This window comes from Entelurus aequoreus, linkage group LG01 (genome assembly GCF_033978785.1).
Source record: "Entelurus aequoreus isolate RoL-2023_Sb linkage group LG01, RoL_Eaeq_v1.1, whole genome shotgun sequence".
NCBI classification, from domain to species: domain Eukaryota; kingdom Metazoa; phylum Chordata; class Actinopteri; order Syngnathiformes; family Syngnathidae; genus Entelurus; species Entelurus aequoreus.
The window spans coordinates 66,451,646-66,469,145 of record NC_084731.1 but is presented as its reverse complement, the minus strand read 5'-3'; the positions used below and the strand labels follow the sequence as shown (position 1 = coordinate 66,469,145).

Genomic DNA, 17,500 nt, shown 5'->3' with positions numbered 1-17,500 from the left:
TTTTTTCAATACTTTTTCTTTTGATCACTCACCTCCAGCAAAAGACTCTAATCCCATAAACATGATAAAACACTACCAAAATATGATTTTGGACATTAGAGCAAGTCATCCCAAGCCACCCAAATTCCATGCCCCGCCCCCCAGGACTCAAGCCACGCCCAAGTCACACAATTTTTTTTTTCACCCAATAAAACCCAGGTAGAAGAAAAAATACTTTGTGGACAATTTAAAGTGGAGGATTCGGCCCCCCTCCTGACCTCCCTCCACCCACCCCAAAAGACGGTTCCAGACCGCGGGGAGCGCGTCTGGGATCCGCTCCTTGAGGGGGGGCTAGGGCTGGGATCTCTTCAGGTGGGGTTGCTCAGCGTCATGCCATGCCACAGCCTCTAGGACGACCGCCACCACCAGTCCGTTGGCCTGCTAAGCCGCAACCTCCGGTTCGGCCACCACCACCGGTCTTTCGGCCGGCCAAACCGCAACCTCCGGTCCGGCCACCACCACCAGTCTTTCGACCTGCCAAGCCACAGCCTCCAGCTAGGCCACCTCCACCTGCTCCACGCCCTGCTCCAAGGCGATCAACGGGCCCAGCTCCACGCCAAGCGCCATCAGTCGCAGCTCCACGCCAAGCGCCACCAGTCGCAGCTCCACGCCGCCAAGCGCCACCAGTCACAGCTCCACGCCAAGCTCTGTTACCTGCTCCACGCCGCCAAGTGCCGCCAGTTGCAGCTCCACGCCGCCAAGTGCCGCCAGTCGCAGCTTCACGACGCCAAGTGCCGCCAGTCGCAGCTTCACGACGCCAAGTGCCGCCAGTCGCAGCTTCACGACGCCAAGTGCCGCCAGTCGCAGCTTCATGACGCCAAGTGCCGCCAGTCGCAGCTTCACGACGCCAAGTGCCGCCAGTCGCAGCTCCACGACGCCAAGTGCCACCAGTCGCAGCTCCACGACGCCACGTGCCACCAGTCGCAGCTCCATGACGCCAAGTGCCGCCAGTCGCAGCTCCACGACGCCAAGTGCCGCCAGTCGCAGCTCCACGCCAAGACCAAGACCCCCCACGCCAAGACCAAGACCAAGACCCCCGATGCCAAGACCAAGACCCCCCAAGCCAAGACCAAGACCCTCCAAGCAGCCAAGACCCTCCAAGCAGCCAAGACCCTCCAAGCGGCCCGCCGCCCGAAGCGCCATGCCAAGCTTCGCCGCCCGACGCGCCACGCCAAGCTTCGCTGCCTGCTTCGTCTGCTGCACCTGCGTCATCTGCGGCTTCCACGCCTGCAATGACGACGACGCGCCTGCCTCCTCGTCTGCCTCCTCGTCTGCCACGGAGGTGGCCACTACCTGGTCGTCCGCCACGCCAAGTGCGCCCACCTCATCGTCGGCCACGCATGTGGCCCTTCCCGGGTCGCCCACCTCGCCTTTTAGTTCCTGGTTGCACTTCCTTGTTTGTTTGTTTCCATAGCAACTCATTAGTTTTCACCTGTCTTGTCACGCACCTGTTTCACGTTTTGAGTCACGCACCTGTTTTCACTGATCATGTCACTATTTAAATCTGTCTGTTTCTGTTGTTCGTCCTGGCGAGCTCACACTTTTTCATCACTCTGATTCATGTCATGTTCACAGTTCTTTGCCAAGTAAGTTTTTGTTTATTAATGCCACAGTTTTTGTTTTTGTTTTATTGTTCATTGTTTCTGCCTTTGTGCAAGTTTTGTGTTTATACCCAAGTTTTGTATTTCCGCCTTTGTGCGCGCCTTTTGTTTTCATAGTCAAGTTTTTACCTCCGCTGTGAGCGCTTTTTGTTTATTCCTTTTTTATTGTTAAAATCAAACATGTATGCAAATTCACGTCTGGCCCGCGGCAACTTTCCGTTGCCTTCCGGAGAAACAAGACCCAAGAACCAAGTCGTGACAACCAGATTATAAGGCGCGTTGTCATTAAATGGGTCTATATGGGTCTATTTTCATACAAGAGGCGCACCAGATTATAAAGCGCATTGTCGATAAATGGGTCTATTTTCATACATAATACGCACCAGGTTATAAGGCACGTTGTTGATGAACGGGTAGGTCTATTTTCATACAAAAGGCGCACCAGATTATAAAGCGTGTTGTCGTTAAATGGGTCTATATAGGTCTATTTTCATACAAGAGGCGCACCAGATTATAAAGCGCATTGTCGAACGGGTCTATTCGGGGTTATTTTCCTACATAAAGTGCACCAGATTATAAAGTGCGTTGTCGATAAACGGGTCTATAAAGGTGCATAGGATTGTAAGGCGCATTAAAGGGGTCATAATGTTTTTTTTTTTCTACATTTTAAAATACTTCCTTGTCTTTGTTGTAGTTTTTAGCGCTTCCATAATCTACTGACATATCAATCAATCAATCAATCAATGCTTATTTATATAGCCCTAAATCACAAGTGTCTCAAAGGGCTGTATATAAATTAGAACTGTACACAACTTTATATTAGAAATGGCAACAGCGGAGGATGAACGCCCCACAACAAGAGGATAGAGAAAAACAATGACTTTATTGACTACGGTGCGGACCTGCGCAAGTTTTTGGGACTTATGCAGATCCCAAATACACATCAGCAGGTACCAATAGGTAAAAAAAAGTTGGTTTGGTGTAATATTGTAAAACCAAACACCAGATAATATGTCTCCTAATAGGTGCCATTTTGGGGTCCCTATACACACCGTACTAATACTGTATGTTGAAGCACAGTACGTCTGACTATGGTAGCTGTAATGCTCGACAATCCATCAAGCGGTGTGGCTTCGTAGCTTACCAAAGTTGTACCAAAACATTTTGACAGATTTTTGACAACCGTGTGTTGTCTTCTGTATTCTCAATGAAACATCAAAGTTATGGTATTGCTTGCTCTCGTCATTTATTGAACAGGCGTCAACCTGCAGTCCACACGTATCTCTTATGTGTGACTGCCATCTACTGGTCACACTTATCATTACACCATGTAGCAAAGAAAATTGCTTCTTGGTCATTAAGACAGAACGAATACGTACACAAAGCGCTCCGGGTTAAAAGGCGTGCTGTCGATTTTGGAGAAAATCAATCAATCAATCAATCAATGTTTACTTATATAGCCCCAAATCAAGAGTGTCTCAAAGGGCTTCACAAGTCACAACGACATCCTGGGCTCAGATCCCACATCAGGGCAAGAAAAAACTCAACCCAATGGGACGACAAGTAGGAACCGCCCCCAGGCGACCGGTGCAATAGACGTCGAGTGGATCTACTTAATAGTGTGAGAGTCCAGTCCATAGTGGATCTAACATATTAGTGTGAGAGTCCAGTCCATAGTGGATCTAACATAATAGTGTGAGAGACCAGTCCATAGTGGATCTAACATAATAGTGTGAGAGACCAGTCCATAGTGGATCTAACATAATAGTGAGAGTCCAGTCCATAGTGGATCTAGCATAATATTGTGAGAGTCTAGTCCATAGTGGATCTAACATAATAGTGTGAGAGTCCAGTCCAGAGTGGATCTAACATAATAGTGTGAGAGTCCAGTCCATAGTGGATCTAACATAATAGTGTGAGAGTCCAGTCCATAGTGGATCTAACATAGTATTGTGAGAGTCCAGTCCATAGTGGATCTAGCATAATATTGTGAGAGTCTAGTTCATAGTGGATCTAGCATAATATTGTGAGAGTCCAGTCCATAGTGGATCGAGCACAATATTGTGAGAGTCTAGTCCATAGTGGATCTAACATAATAGTGAGAGTCCAGTCCATAGTGGCTCTAACATAATAGTGTGAGAGTCCAGTCCATAGTGGATCTAGCATAATATTGTGATAGTCCAGTCCATAGTGAATCTAGCACAATATTGTGAGAGTCCAGTCCATAGTGTATCTAGCATAATATCGTGAGAGTGTAGTCCATAGTGGATCTAGCATAATATTGTGAGAGTCCAGTCCATAGTGAATCTAGCACAATATTGTGAGAGTCCAGTCCATAGTGGTTCTAACATAATAGTGTGAGAGTCCAGTCCATAGTGGATCCAGCATAATATTGTGAGAGTCCAGTTAATAGTGGATCTAACATAATAGTGTGAGACACCAGTCCATAGTGGATCTAACATAATAGTGTGAGACTCCAGTCCATAGTGGATCTAACATAATAGTGTGAGAGTCCAGTCCATAGTGGATCTAGCATAATAGTGTGAGAGTCCAGTCCATAATGGATCTAACATAATAGTGTGAGAGTCCAGTCCATAGTGGATCTAACATAATATTGTGAGAGTCCAGTCCATAGTGGATCTAACATAATATTGTGAGAGTCCAGTCCATAGTGGATCTAGCATAATATTGTGAGAGTCTAGTCCGTAGCTGATCTAACATATTAGTGTGAGAGTCCAGTCCATAGTGGATCTGACATAATAGTGTGAGAGTCCAGTCCATAGTGGATCTAACATAATAGTGTGAGAGTCCAGTCCATAGTGGATCTAGCACAGCGTTTCTCAAAGTGTGGGGCGCGCCCCACTGGTGGGGAATAGAGACATGACAGGTGGGGCGCGAGGAACGGGAAGAAATTTCACTTTACTTTTTTTTTTTTTTTAAATTATATTCTTAGATATTTTTTTTTACTATGCTTTCATTTTCTATACACACTGTAAATCACTTTGTGATTCTGTCTGTGGAATCCGCTATATAAATAAATGTAAATTACTTATTTTTCCTGTAGACTTTAAATTTCTAGGTAGGAGCGCAAGTTTGACAGACATAGCAACAGTAACTAATGGGGGCGGGGCTAAGCGGAAGCTCTGTGAATGGCGAGTCACTGTGCGAGGATTTGCTGTTTTGCAAATACATAAAAAATAGAGCCACTGCTGATGAGCTGTTCGAAATAATGGACCGTTTCCTCAAAGAACACAACCTTAAATGGGAAAACTGTGTGGGCTTTTGCTCTGATGGCGCACAGACCATGGCAGGGTAAAGAAACGGGCTGCAGGCTCTAATAAAGAGGGTTGCGCCAAATGCGCATTGGACACACTGTGTGTCATTCACCGGGAAGCACTCGCGTCAAGCCAGCTCAGCCCCGAACTCAATGAGGTTTTAACAGTGGCAGTGTCAAGCCTGCAACCCCGATTTGAAAAGCTGTGCAGTGCAAAACAGGCTCATTGCAGCCACTAATGCTGGAGTACTGTAAAACTTGTGTTCACTTGCAGGGGCGCCGAAAAGGGGGGGTAAAGGAGACGGATTTTAGGGGCCCATGATGGAGGGGGGCCCAGAGAGGCCCCTAATGATGATGAAATTATAATACAGAAAAAATAATGACACTAAGTTATTAACTAACATATAATCACACATGTTTTATTTTCCATGTCCTGGTAACAATACCTTTATTTGTTTTGGAAGCATCAACACCTGCAGGGCCCTCCCTTCCCCCCCTCTATTTACGTAAAATGGTTCAGTCCGACTGGATCAGCTGCAGGTAGAGCACCGACGATTTGTCACAGACAGACAGCGCCACAGCGGGCAAAGCGGAGGAGACAGCAGTATGCCTCAAAAATCAGGCAGCCAAAAAAGAAAGGAAAATAAAATAAGAGAGGAGAAGGAGTTGAAGGGTCGACAATATGTCACCCAATATTTCCCCCAAAAAAAGGTGGGCTTGTTAGTTGTGGTGGAAAGTTATGCATATTAACTTTGTCCCTGTCTGTGGTAATAAGCTAGCTCACTTTTCTCACCATGTTAGCTCAAGAAAACTCTGGATTTTTACATTTTACTGCTATATTAGTTAAATAATCAATCCAGTCAAACATTTATCAAGCTGTTCTTATTCAATAATAGTTGATCTCCCCTCTGTCAAAATGATGCCTCATTCTGAACAGAGTCAAGTGCACCAGCAGCAGCTGTCTGTCAGCCCCCAAGTCCCCCTGCCCCTGAATCAGCCCCAGTGCCCCCACATGAGGAAGGAGGTGAGCAGCTGTGTGTGTTGAAATAATAATAATAATAATATAATACAAAATATAATACATTTTTGGTGCAGCAAATAAATAACTCAAAATTAATTCCATTGTATTCAGAATACCATTAAAATGCATAATTGTATGTAAAATAGCATCAAAAAATGTTGCCGCTGTGTTGGGGGCCCTGTAAAGATTCTTTTCATGGGGCCCAAAATCCCTAGCAGCGCCCCTGTTCACTTGCTTTGTCTTGCCAAAATGCATAGCTCCTCCTTTTGTTTTGCAAAGATTGGAAAGTGGCACTTTTATTTTATTTATTATAATGCATCAAGTTATTTGATTTATTATTGAACTTGAAGCAAGTTATAACACTTTTATTTTATTTATTATTGAACTTGATGCAAGTTATAACACTTTTATTTGATTTATTATTGAACTTGATGCAAGTTATAACAATTTTTTTGATTTATTATTGAACTTGATGCAAGTTATAACACTTTTGATTTATTATTGAACTTGATGCAAGTTATAACACTTTTGTTTTATTTATTATTGAACTTGATGCAAGTTATTTGATTTATTATTGAACTTGATGCAAGTTATAACACTTTTGTTTTATTTATTATTGAACTTGATGAAAGTTATTTTATTTATTATTGAACTTGATGCAAGTTATTTGATTTATTATTGAACTTGATGCAAGTTATACCACAGCTGCACAGTTATTTTATTTATTATTGAACTTGATGTTATTTTATGTTATTGAGTTTGAATGTATACAACTTGATGTTACTTGATGTTCAATAAATTTGAAAATGTTAAGCTTGGCATTAGCGTTCTGTTGGGGCGATGGGGGCAGGTGGGGCTTGAAAACTCCCCCTTGTCCAAAGTGGGGGATGACAAAAAAAGTTTGAGAACCACTGGTCTAGCATAATATTGTGAGAGTCTAGTCCATAGTGGATCTAACATAATAGTGAGAGTCCAGTCCATAGTGGATCTAGCATAATATTGTGAGAGTCTAGTCCAGGGGTCACCAACCTTTTTGAAACCAAGAGCTACTTCTTGGGTACTGATTAATGCGAAGGGCTACCATTTTGATACACACTTAAATAAATTGCCAGAAATAGCCAATTTGCTCAATTTACCTTTAACTCTATGTTATTATTAATAATTAATGATATTTATCTTTGTGGAAACACTGATCATCTTAATGATTTCTCACAATAAATATATATAGAAAAAGATAAATATCAATATGCAACACTTTATTTTTATATTTTCTCTAAGTGCACATTTTTCAAATTGAACATTTTCAAATGATCACTATTAAGACAGTCTTGTGAAATAACAATATCCCATTTTAACTAGCTAGCCACTAACATTTTTTAACAAATCATGAATTACTTTGCACCATGTTTTTACAAATAATAACTCATGTAAAATACAAAAGTCAACTCTCAAATGTTTAAATAAATCATGTCACACTTTAAACTAGACACCAAATCTGTTATCTGTTTCTTTGTCAGTTAGTGAAGACCAAGTCTTTAAAATATTTTCTTGGATTTTCAAATTCTATTTGAGTTTTGTCTCTCTTAGATATAAAAATGTCAAGCAAAGCGAGACCAGCTTGCTAGTAAATAAATAAAATGTTAAAAATAGAGGCAGCTCACTGGTAAGTGCTGCTATTTGAGCTATTTTTAGAACAGGCCAGCGGGCTACTCATCTGGTCCTTACGGGCTACCTGGTGCCCGCGGGCACCGCGTTGGTGACCCCTGGTCTAGTCCATAGTGGATATAACATAATAGTGTGAGAGTCCAGTCCATAGTGGATCTAACATAATAGTGTGAGAGTCCAGTCCATAGTGGATCTAACATAATAGTGTGAGAGTCCAGTCCATAGTGGATCTAACATAATATTGTGAGAGTCCAGTCCATAGTGGATCTAGAATAATATTGTGAGAGTCTAGTCCATAGTGGATCTAGCCTAATATTGTGAGAGTCCAGTCCATAGTGAATCTAGCACAATATTGTGAGAGTTTAGTCCATAGTGGATCTAACATAATAGTGAGAGTCCAGTCCATAGTGGATCTAACATAACATTGTGAGAGTCCAGTCCATAGTGGATCTAACATAATAGTGTGAGAGTCCAGTCCATAATGGATCTAACATAATAGTGTGAGAGTCCAGTCCATAGTGGTTCTAACATAATAATGTGAGAGTCCAGTCCATAGTAGATCTAGCATAATAGTGTGAGAGTCTAGTCCATAGTGGATCTAACATAATAGTGAGAGTCCAGTCCATAGTGGATCTAGCATAATATTGTGAGAGTCTAATCCATAGTGGATCTAACATAATAGTGTGACAGTCCAGTCCATAGTAGATCTAGCATAATATTGTGAGAGTCTAGTCCATAGTGGATCTAACATAATAGTGAGAGACCAGTCCATAGTGGAACCTAGCATAATATTGTGAGAGTCTAGTCCATAGTGGATCTAACATAATAGTGTGAGAGTCCAGTCCATAGTGGATCTAACATAATATTGTGAGAGTCCAGTCCATAGTGGATCTAGCATAATATTGTGAGAGTCTAGTCCGTAGTGGATCTAACATAATAGTGTGAGAGTCCAGTCCATAGTGGATCTAACATAATATTGTGAGAGTCCAGTCCATAGTGGATCTAGCATAATATTGTGAGAGTCTGTCCGTAGTGGATCTAACATACAAACCCCGTTTCCATATGAGTTGGGAAATTGTGTTAGATGTAAATATAAACGGAATACAATGATTTGCAAATTATTTCCCACCCATATTCAGTTGAATATGCTACAAAGACAACATATTTGACATCCCACAGGTGAACAGGCAAATTGGGAACAGGTGGGTGCCATGATTGGGTATAAAAGTAGATTCCATGAAATGCTCAGTCATTCACAAACAAGGATGGGGCAAGGGTCACCACTTTGTCAACAAATGCGTGAGCAAATTGTTGAACAGTTTAAGAAAAATCTTTCTCAATCAGCTATTGCAAGGAATTTAGGGATTTCACCATCTACGGTCCGTAATATCATCAAAGGGTTCAGAGAATCTGGAGAAATCACTGCACGTAAGCAGCTAAGCCCGTGACCTTCGATCCCTCAGGCTGTACTGCATCAACAAACGACATCAGTGTGTAAAGGATATCACCACATGGGCTCAGGAACACTTCAGAAACCCACTGTCAGTAACTACAGTTGGTCGCTACATCTGTAAGTGCAAGTTAAAACTCTCCTATGCAAGGTGAAAACCGTTTATCAACAACACCCAGAAACGCCGTCGGTTTCGCTGGGCCTGAGCTCATCTAAGATGGACTGATACAAAGTGGAAAAGTGTTCTGTGGTCTGACGAGTCCACATTTCAAATTGTTTTGGGAAACTGTGGACGTCGTGTCCTCCGGACCAAAGAGGAAATGAACCATCCGGATTGTTATAGGCGCAAAGTGTAAAAGCCAGCATCTGTGATGGTATGGGGGTGTATTAGTGCCCAAGACATGGGTAACTTACACATCTGTGAAGGCGCCATTAATGCTGAAAGGTACATTCAGGTTTTGGAGCAACATATGTTGCCATCCAAGCAACGTTACCATGGACGCCCCTGCTTATTTCAGCAAGACAATGCCAAGCCACGTGTTACATCAACGTGGCTTCATAGTAAAAGAGTGCGGGTACTAGACTGGCCTGCCTGTAGTCCAGACCTGTCTCCCATTGAAAATGTGTGGCGCATTATGAAGCCTAAAATACCACAACGGAGACCCCCGGACTGTTGAACAACTTAAGCTGTACATCAAGCAAGAATGGGAAATAATTCCACCTGAGAAGCTTAAAAAATGTGTCTCCTCAGTTCCCAAACGTTTACTGAGTGTTGTTGAAAGGAAAGGCCATGTAACACAGTGGTGAACATGCCCTTTCCCAACTACTTTGGCACGTGTTGCAGCCATGAAATTCTAAGTTAATTATTATTTGCACAAAAAAAAAAAAAGTTTATGAGTTTGAACATCAAATATCTTGTCTTTGTAGTGCATTCAGTTGAATATGGGTTGAAAGGGATTTGCAAATCATTGTATTCCGTTTATATTTACATCTAACACAATTTCCCAACTCATATGGAAACGGGGTTTGTAATAGTGTGAGTCCAGTCCATAGTGGATCTAACATAATAGTGAGAGTCCAGTCCATAGTGGATCTAACATAATAGTGAGAGTCCAGTCCATAGTGGATCTAGCATAATATTGTGAGAGTCTAGTCCATTGTAGATCCAACATAATATCCAATCCAATCCAATCCACTTTATTTATATAGCACATTTAAACAACAAAATGTTTCCAAAGTGCTGCACAACAATATTAAAAACAATATAAAATACATATGATTAAAAACGATTTTAAAGGGTAAAACCAATTAAAACAGTAAGTAGAAATCAACATTTTAAAAACAAAGAGGACAACAGAGGACCACACAACTCAAGTAGTGTTAAAAGCCAGAGAATAAAAGTGGGTCTTAAGACGAGACTTAAAACACTCCACTGTGGGAGCTGTTTGAACATGGAGGGGCAGAGTGTTCCAGAGCTTAGGGCCGACCACAGAGAAGGCCCTGTCTCCCCTGGTTTTAAGTCTCGTCTTGGGCACCACGAGCTGGAGCTGGCTCTCGGACATCAGAGCGCGCGCAGGATTGTAAGTTTAGATGAGGTCCGAGATATAATGAGGTGCCAGTCCATGCAAAGCTTTAAAAACAAACAGCAAGGTTTTAAAATCAATTCTAAAATGAACAGGGAGGCAGTGCAAACTCTCAAGGATTGGGGTTATATGCTGGCCTTTCCTGGCCCCTGTTAAAAGACGCGCTGCCGCGTTCTGGACTAACTGCAACCGGGAGAGAGCTTTTTGGCTGATGCCAGCATAAAGTGCATTGCTGTAGTCCAGGCGACTTGAAATAAAAGCATGCACGACTTGTTCAAAAAGGTTAAAAGATAAAAACGGTTTTACCTTTGCTAAAAGACGAAGATGATAAAAACACGATTTTAAAACGCCATTGACTTGTTTGTCAAGTTTAAAATCGCTGTCTATAGTGACGCCAAGGCTGGTGACTTTGGGACGCACATACTTTTGCAATGGTTCCAAGTCAGTGAGGGCCGGACCAAAAACTAAAATTTCCGTTTTTCCCTCATTCATTATTAAAAAATTCTGGGCTAACCAAGCCTTGACGTCGCATAGACAGTGAGAGAATAGGGAAAGTCCAGTCCATAGTGGACTGGACTCTCACTGGAAAGAATTTGGAGTGCACCTTATGGTACTTTTACACAAAGCGTGAAAACCACCCTTTTCAGTTTGTAGACGGTTGAAAAGTTAAGCGGCCTCCCGAGGTGTAAATCAAAGTGATTTGTCAGCTGTGTGATATATGCTGCAGCTCCAGGACTCAAACTTCCACCACGCGAGGCTGCAGAGGTTAAGTGCGTAAACCTGGGCGCACGCACGTCGCCATCAATCAAAAGGCCGACCCCAGTGTGCTAATTAACTGGGCGCACACCAGGTGTTCAACCTTCACACGTACTTGCAGATGACCACGCGCCAAGCAAGTGTTTCTACCCGCAGGCCTGATCATCCTCAACGCCTGGTACGGCAGGTTTGTGTCCGACAGCGGCCAGAAGAAAGCCAAAGTGGTGGACGTCACTGTGCCCCTGCAGTGCCTGGTCAAGGACTCCAAACTGATCCTCACCGAGGCGTCTAAGGTGGTGTGCTGGCTGGTGGTGAGGCTGCGTGCAGGCTTTGCACATTAATGGCTTCCTCTGCTGCAGGCGGGCTTACCGGGCTTCTACGACCCCTGTGTGGGAGAGGAGAAGAGCCTGAAGCTGCTCTACCAGTTCAGAGGAGTCATGCACCAAGTCATCGCCACAGACACTGAGCCGCTACGGATACCCAAACAATGTGAGTAGCAGCTTATCTTCTTTTATTTCATTGTATTATCTTATGAAGGGGAAGGATACTTCACCACCGCCTCTCTTGATATATTTTACACTACTTAGCTTTTTCTTTTTCTTTTTTTTTTCTTTTTTTTTTTTCCCTGTCCAGCTTCTCAGGCAAATCATATAGTAGATGTAGATGGCCAGATCTGCTGTTCAGATTTACTTTACAAAAGAGAAGTGTAGGATGTTGCCTTATTTGTATTTGACTTTATTAAATGTATTTATATTATCATTTGGTGCAGCCGGGCCGGAGCAGGAGGGGATAGAAATAGGGGGAAAAAAGAAGACAGAGGGGGAATTGTGGGGACAAGAGGGGGATAAGACAGAGAGACAAAAACAACAACAATAACAACAACAACAACAACAATAGAGCAACATCAGCAAATAGGATATGTACAAATATGATGGTAAAAGTGATAGCAAAGAAGCAGTTAGCGAAAATAAATAATGATATACAAATGACAATGAGCATTGTTACACTATAAATGGATCAATACAAATACCAATAGAAATATCACTATTGATAATGAATAATACCAATAATTTACTTCTATTATCAACAATACACTTGTTCAAATGCAACAATACATATACGTAACGATAACTAGAGATACGAAAGAATGCAGAAAAATGGAGGGGAAGAAAGAGAAGCAACCTATATTAACCTTGTAGATTGTTATAGTAACAATACGTTAAGCTTTATCAATGTGCCATGTGTTACCCAGTTTCCCCTAGGGCAGGGGTGTCAAACTCAAATACAGAGTGGGCCAAAATTTAAAACTGAACAAAGCCGCGGGCCAAGGTTGAACAAATTAACCTTTTAATAGGGACCCAAACAAGTTTTGCATTGAAGGAAGGCTTATATAACTTTATAGTGACATGCAAAATCGAGTTTCAAATAATAATAATAATAATTAAAAAATATCAATGGCATATCAAATACAATTTAAATCAAAATTGAATGCCTCTTTTCTATTTGCAGCCTTCTGAGGTAAATATCAACATTAACTTTTTCCACAGGCTAATAAATTTGAAAATAAAATAACAATGAATAAACCAACCATTCAGGACTTTAAACTGCTCAGTTTGCGACACACTGATCTAATCTGATGTGCCCAAGCCAGATACCTGCCATCTTTTCTTGGATGCTAGTTCATTAATGTCGGGGCTCAGGCTTTGAGCTGAGGCAACCTTCATTATCGAATGAAGGTGTCAGTCATTATATCTTGTAGTCCACCTGGACCACAGTCTTGGGGGCGTGTCTTAAAGGCACTGCCTTTAACGTCCTCTACGAGCTGTCGTCATGTCCGCTTTTCATCCATTCTAACAACGTGCCGGCCCAGTCACAAGATAGGTGCGGCTTTTGTACGCGCACACATGTGAATGCAACGCACACTTGATCAACAGCGATACAGGTTACACTGAGGGTGGTCACATAAACAACTTTAACACTGTTAGAAATATACGCCACACTGAATCCACACCAAACAAGAATGACAAACACATTTCGGGAGAACATCCGCACCGTAACACAACATAAACACAACAGAACAAATACCCAGAACCCGTTGCAGCACTAACTCTTCCGGGATGCTACAAAATACACCCCCGGTACCACCAAACCCCCCCCCCCCCCCCACACACACACACACACACACACCTTGTAGCGTCCCGGAAGAGTTAGTGCTGCAAAGGATTCTGGGTATTTGTTATGTTGTGTTTATGTTGTGTTACGGTGCGGATGTTCTCCCAAAATGTGTTTGTCATTCTTGTTTGGTGTGGGTTCACAGTGTGGCGTATATTTCTAACAGTGTTAAAGTTGTTTATGCAATCACCCTCAGTGTAACCTGTATCGCTGTTGATCAAGTATGCGTTGCATTCACTTGTGTGTGCGTGCAGAAGCCACATATATTATGTGACTGGGCCAGCACTCGTTGGATTGGATGAAAAGCGGACGTGACCAAATTTGGCCCGCGGGCCAGAGTTTGACACCCATGCCCTAGGGCAACAACGTTAATTTATGTTTGATGAAACATGATTATGTGCATGAGTGTATGTATGTATATGTACTTGTATATGTACAGTATGTTTGTACAGCGAATGTATATACAGTATGTGTATATGTATGTTTGTACACTGAATGTGTGTGTGGATGTACGAACTTTGAGTATGTAGGTATGTCTTCTTAGCTTTTTCACGAGTAGCTCCGGTGCTACTAAATCAGGTGTGACCATTAGGTGGATGGCGAGCTAGCGGTGGATGGTGGAGGGTGTGTCAGTCCATCACCAGCCAGGCATTAAAAAAATAGAGCTAATAATTAGTGATCATCAATCTTCACCAAGACGTGACTTTGGTCACTTGATTGACATTCACGGCACTCGAGGGTCTTGTGAGATGACGTTGGCTGCTGCCAGATCATTATTAAGAAAAAATGACCAACAGGAAGGCAAGAAACACTTTTTTTATTTCAACCTGTCGTCAAAACTCTAAAGACCGACTGCACAGTTCCTGTCTTCACAATAAAAGCGCTGCTTCATCCTGCCTGCCATAACAAAATAAGAGTCTCAGAAAGCGAGCGCACACAAGCTAGCAAGCTACGGAGTTTGCCCCCAATGTATTTCTTGTAAAATGTATAAAAAGGAGTATGGAAGCTGGACAAACTTTCATGTGGTATTGGACAGAAAGGAGGACTTTTTTTCCTCATCCTTTTGAAAATGTGGACGTTATCATCACTACTGTCTGATTCCAATCAATGCAAGTCATCACAATCACACCAACTTATATTCTTGTCTTCATGCTTTTCAAACATGCTTGTATTATCATTTAACACCTTTAACTTGTTAACCTCTCTTTCATAAATAAATCAATATAAATGATATATATGAACGATCCCCTCCACTTGGTCAAGTGAAAAGTAGCTGGCCTGCAGAAATAGTGTACTAAATGAAAATAATGAGTAGCAGAAGTTTTTTTGTAGCACATAACAAATGTTGTAGCAATATAAAATGTCCTAAATATCACAATTTGATGATTAACTCTGAAACAAGGTAGACATGTGCCCTCATACATATAAACACAATGCCATGGAAGTATTTGTTGAACTAACTCAATATCTCCACCATGCCTTGTTTTTAAATTTTTCGGGAGTGATGGGGATCCCAAATACACAAAAACAGATACCAACAAGTAAGAAAAGTAGGTTTTGTGTAATTTAAGAGGTGTTTTGTGATAAGAAATAAGAAAAAGCTCTGAAAATAATATAAGAAAAGTCAAATGTTCTTTGAAAAACATTTAGCTATGCTCAATTCTTCCGCTAACAAAAGAACCAAATGGTGCCCTAGTTTAAGAGGACATGTTTAAACGTCAGCAGCAACATGAACAAAATGAACTTTAACAATGGTGTTTTTAAGTAAACATTATTATACACACAAAGATGTTAACATGAACAAAATTAACTTTAACAATGATGTTTTGAAGTAAACATTAAATGCCTACTGAAACCCACTACTACCGACCACGCAGTCTGATAGTTTATATATCAATGATGAAATCTTAACATTGCAACACATGCCAATACGGCCGGGTTAACTTATAAAGTGCAATTTTTAATTTTCCGCTAAACTTCCGGTTGAAAACGTCTATGTATGATGACGTTTGCGCGTGACGTCAATGGTTGAAGCGGAAGTATTGGGACACATTGTATCTCAATACAAACAGCTCTGTTTTCATCGCAAAATTCCACAGTATTCTGGACATCTGTGTTGGTGAATCTTTTGCAATTTGTTTAATGAACAATGAAGACTGCAAAGAAGAAACTTGTAGGTGTGATCGGTGTATTAGCGGCTGGCTGTAGCAACACAACCAGGAGGACTTTGACTTGGATAGCAGACGCGCTATCCGACGCTAGCCGCCGACCGCATCGATGATCGGGTGAAGTCCTTCGTCGTGCCGTCGATCACTGGAACGCAGGTGAGCACGGGTGTTGATATGCAGATGAGGGCTGGCGTAGGTGGAGCGCTAATGTTTTTATCATAGCTCTGACGAGGTCCCGTAGCTAAGTTAGCTTCAATGGCGTCGTTAGCAACAGCATTGTTAGGCTTCAACAGGCGGCACAGTATTAACCGTATGGTTACAGGTCCAGTGTTTGGTTGGGTGTCTCCTGATAGTAGTATTGTTGATCTTCTGTCTATCCTTCCAGTCAGGGGCTTATTTCTTTTGTTTTTATCTGCATTTAAGCACGATGCTATCACGTTAGCTCCGTAGCTAAAGTGCTTCGCCGATGTATTGTCGTGGAGATAAAAGTCACTGTGAATGTCCATTTCGTGTTCTCGACTCTCATTTTCAAGAGGATATAATATCCGAGGTGGTTTAAAATACAAATCCGTGATCCACAATAGAAAAAGGAGAACGTGTGGAATCCAATGAGCCAGCTTGTACCTAAGTTACGGTCAGAGCGAAAAAAGATACGTCCTACACTGCACTCTAGTCCTTCACTCTCACGTTCCTCATCCACGAATCTTTCATCCTCGCTCAAATTAATGGGGTAATCGTCGCTTTCTCTGTCAGAATCGCTCTCGCTGCTGGTGTAAACAATAGGGAAATGTGAGGAGCCTTTCAACCTGTGAAGTCACGCTACTTCCGGTACAGGCAAGGCTTTTTTTTATCAGCGACCAAAAGTTGCGAACTTTATCGTCGATGTTCTCTACTAAATTCTTTCAGCAAAAATATGGCAATATCGCAAAATTATCAAGTATGACACATAGAATGGATCTGCTATCCCCGTTAAATAAAAAAAATTCATGGCCTTTATTATACACACAAAGATGTCAACATGCCGACTGCTTCATGATGCTGTGTGACAGGCTTACTTTTAAAAAGTCATTAATTATAGTTACTCTTTACTTTACCAAACATGTAATTACAATACTAATGCAATTACAATTTAATAAATGTCATTAACTACTAGGGAAAGTCATTAAAATAATTTTTTTACATAAACTTTAAATATCTGGCATAATGCAGTTGAGATACGCTTCATATATGTATGTATATATATATATATATATATATATATATATATATATATATATATATATATATATATATATATATATATATATATATATATATATATATATATATATATATATATATTAGGGGTGTGGGTAAAAATCGATTCAAATTCGAATCACGATTCTCACTATGTGCGATTCAGAATCGATTTTTTTTATTTTTTATTTTTTATTTTTATTAATCAATCCAACAAAACAATACACAGCAGTACCATAACAATGCAATCCAATTCCAAAACCAAAGCCGACCCAGCAACACTCAGAACTGCAATAAACAGAGCAATTGAGAGGAGACACAAACACGACACAGAACAAACCAAAAGTAGTGAAACAAAAATTAATATTATCAACAACAGTATCAATATTAGTTACAATTTCAACATAGCAGTGATTAAAATTCCCTCATTGACATTATCATTAGACATTTATAAAAAATATAAAAAATTAACAATAGTGTCACAGTGGCTTACACTTGCATCGCATCTCATAAGCTTGACAACACACTGTGTCCA

The 17,500-nt window shown here is 41.4% G+C and overlaps 1 protein-coding gene across 1 annotated transcript in view; it reads left to right on the top strand.

The window, feature by feature from the left end:
* The window catches only part of dnajc11b (DnaJ (Hsp40) homolog, subfamily C, member 11b), a 75,737-nt gene that overhangs the window by 52,440 nt on the left and 5,797 nt on the right, over window positions 1-17,500 (top strand). Inside the window, exons 14-15 of the mRNA XM_062056598.1 lie at window positions 11,546-11,682; window positions 11,749-11,878. Of these exons, the coding sequence (XP_061912582.1) occupies window positions 11,546-11,682; window positions 11,749-11,878 (267 nt within the window). The remainder of the gene's footprint in view (window positions 1-11,545; window positions 11,683-11,748; window positions 11,879-17,500) is intronic.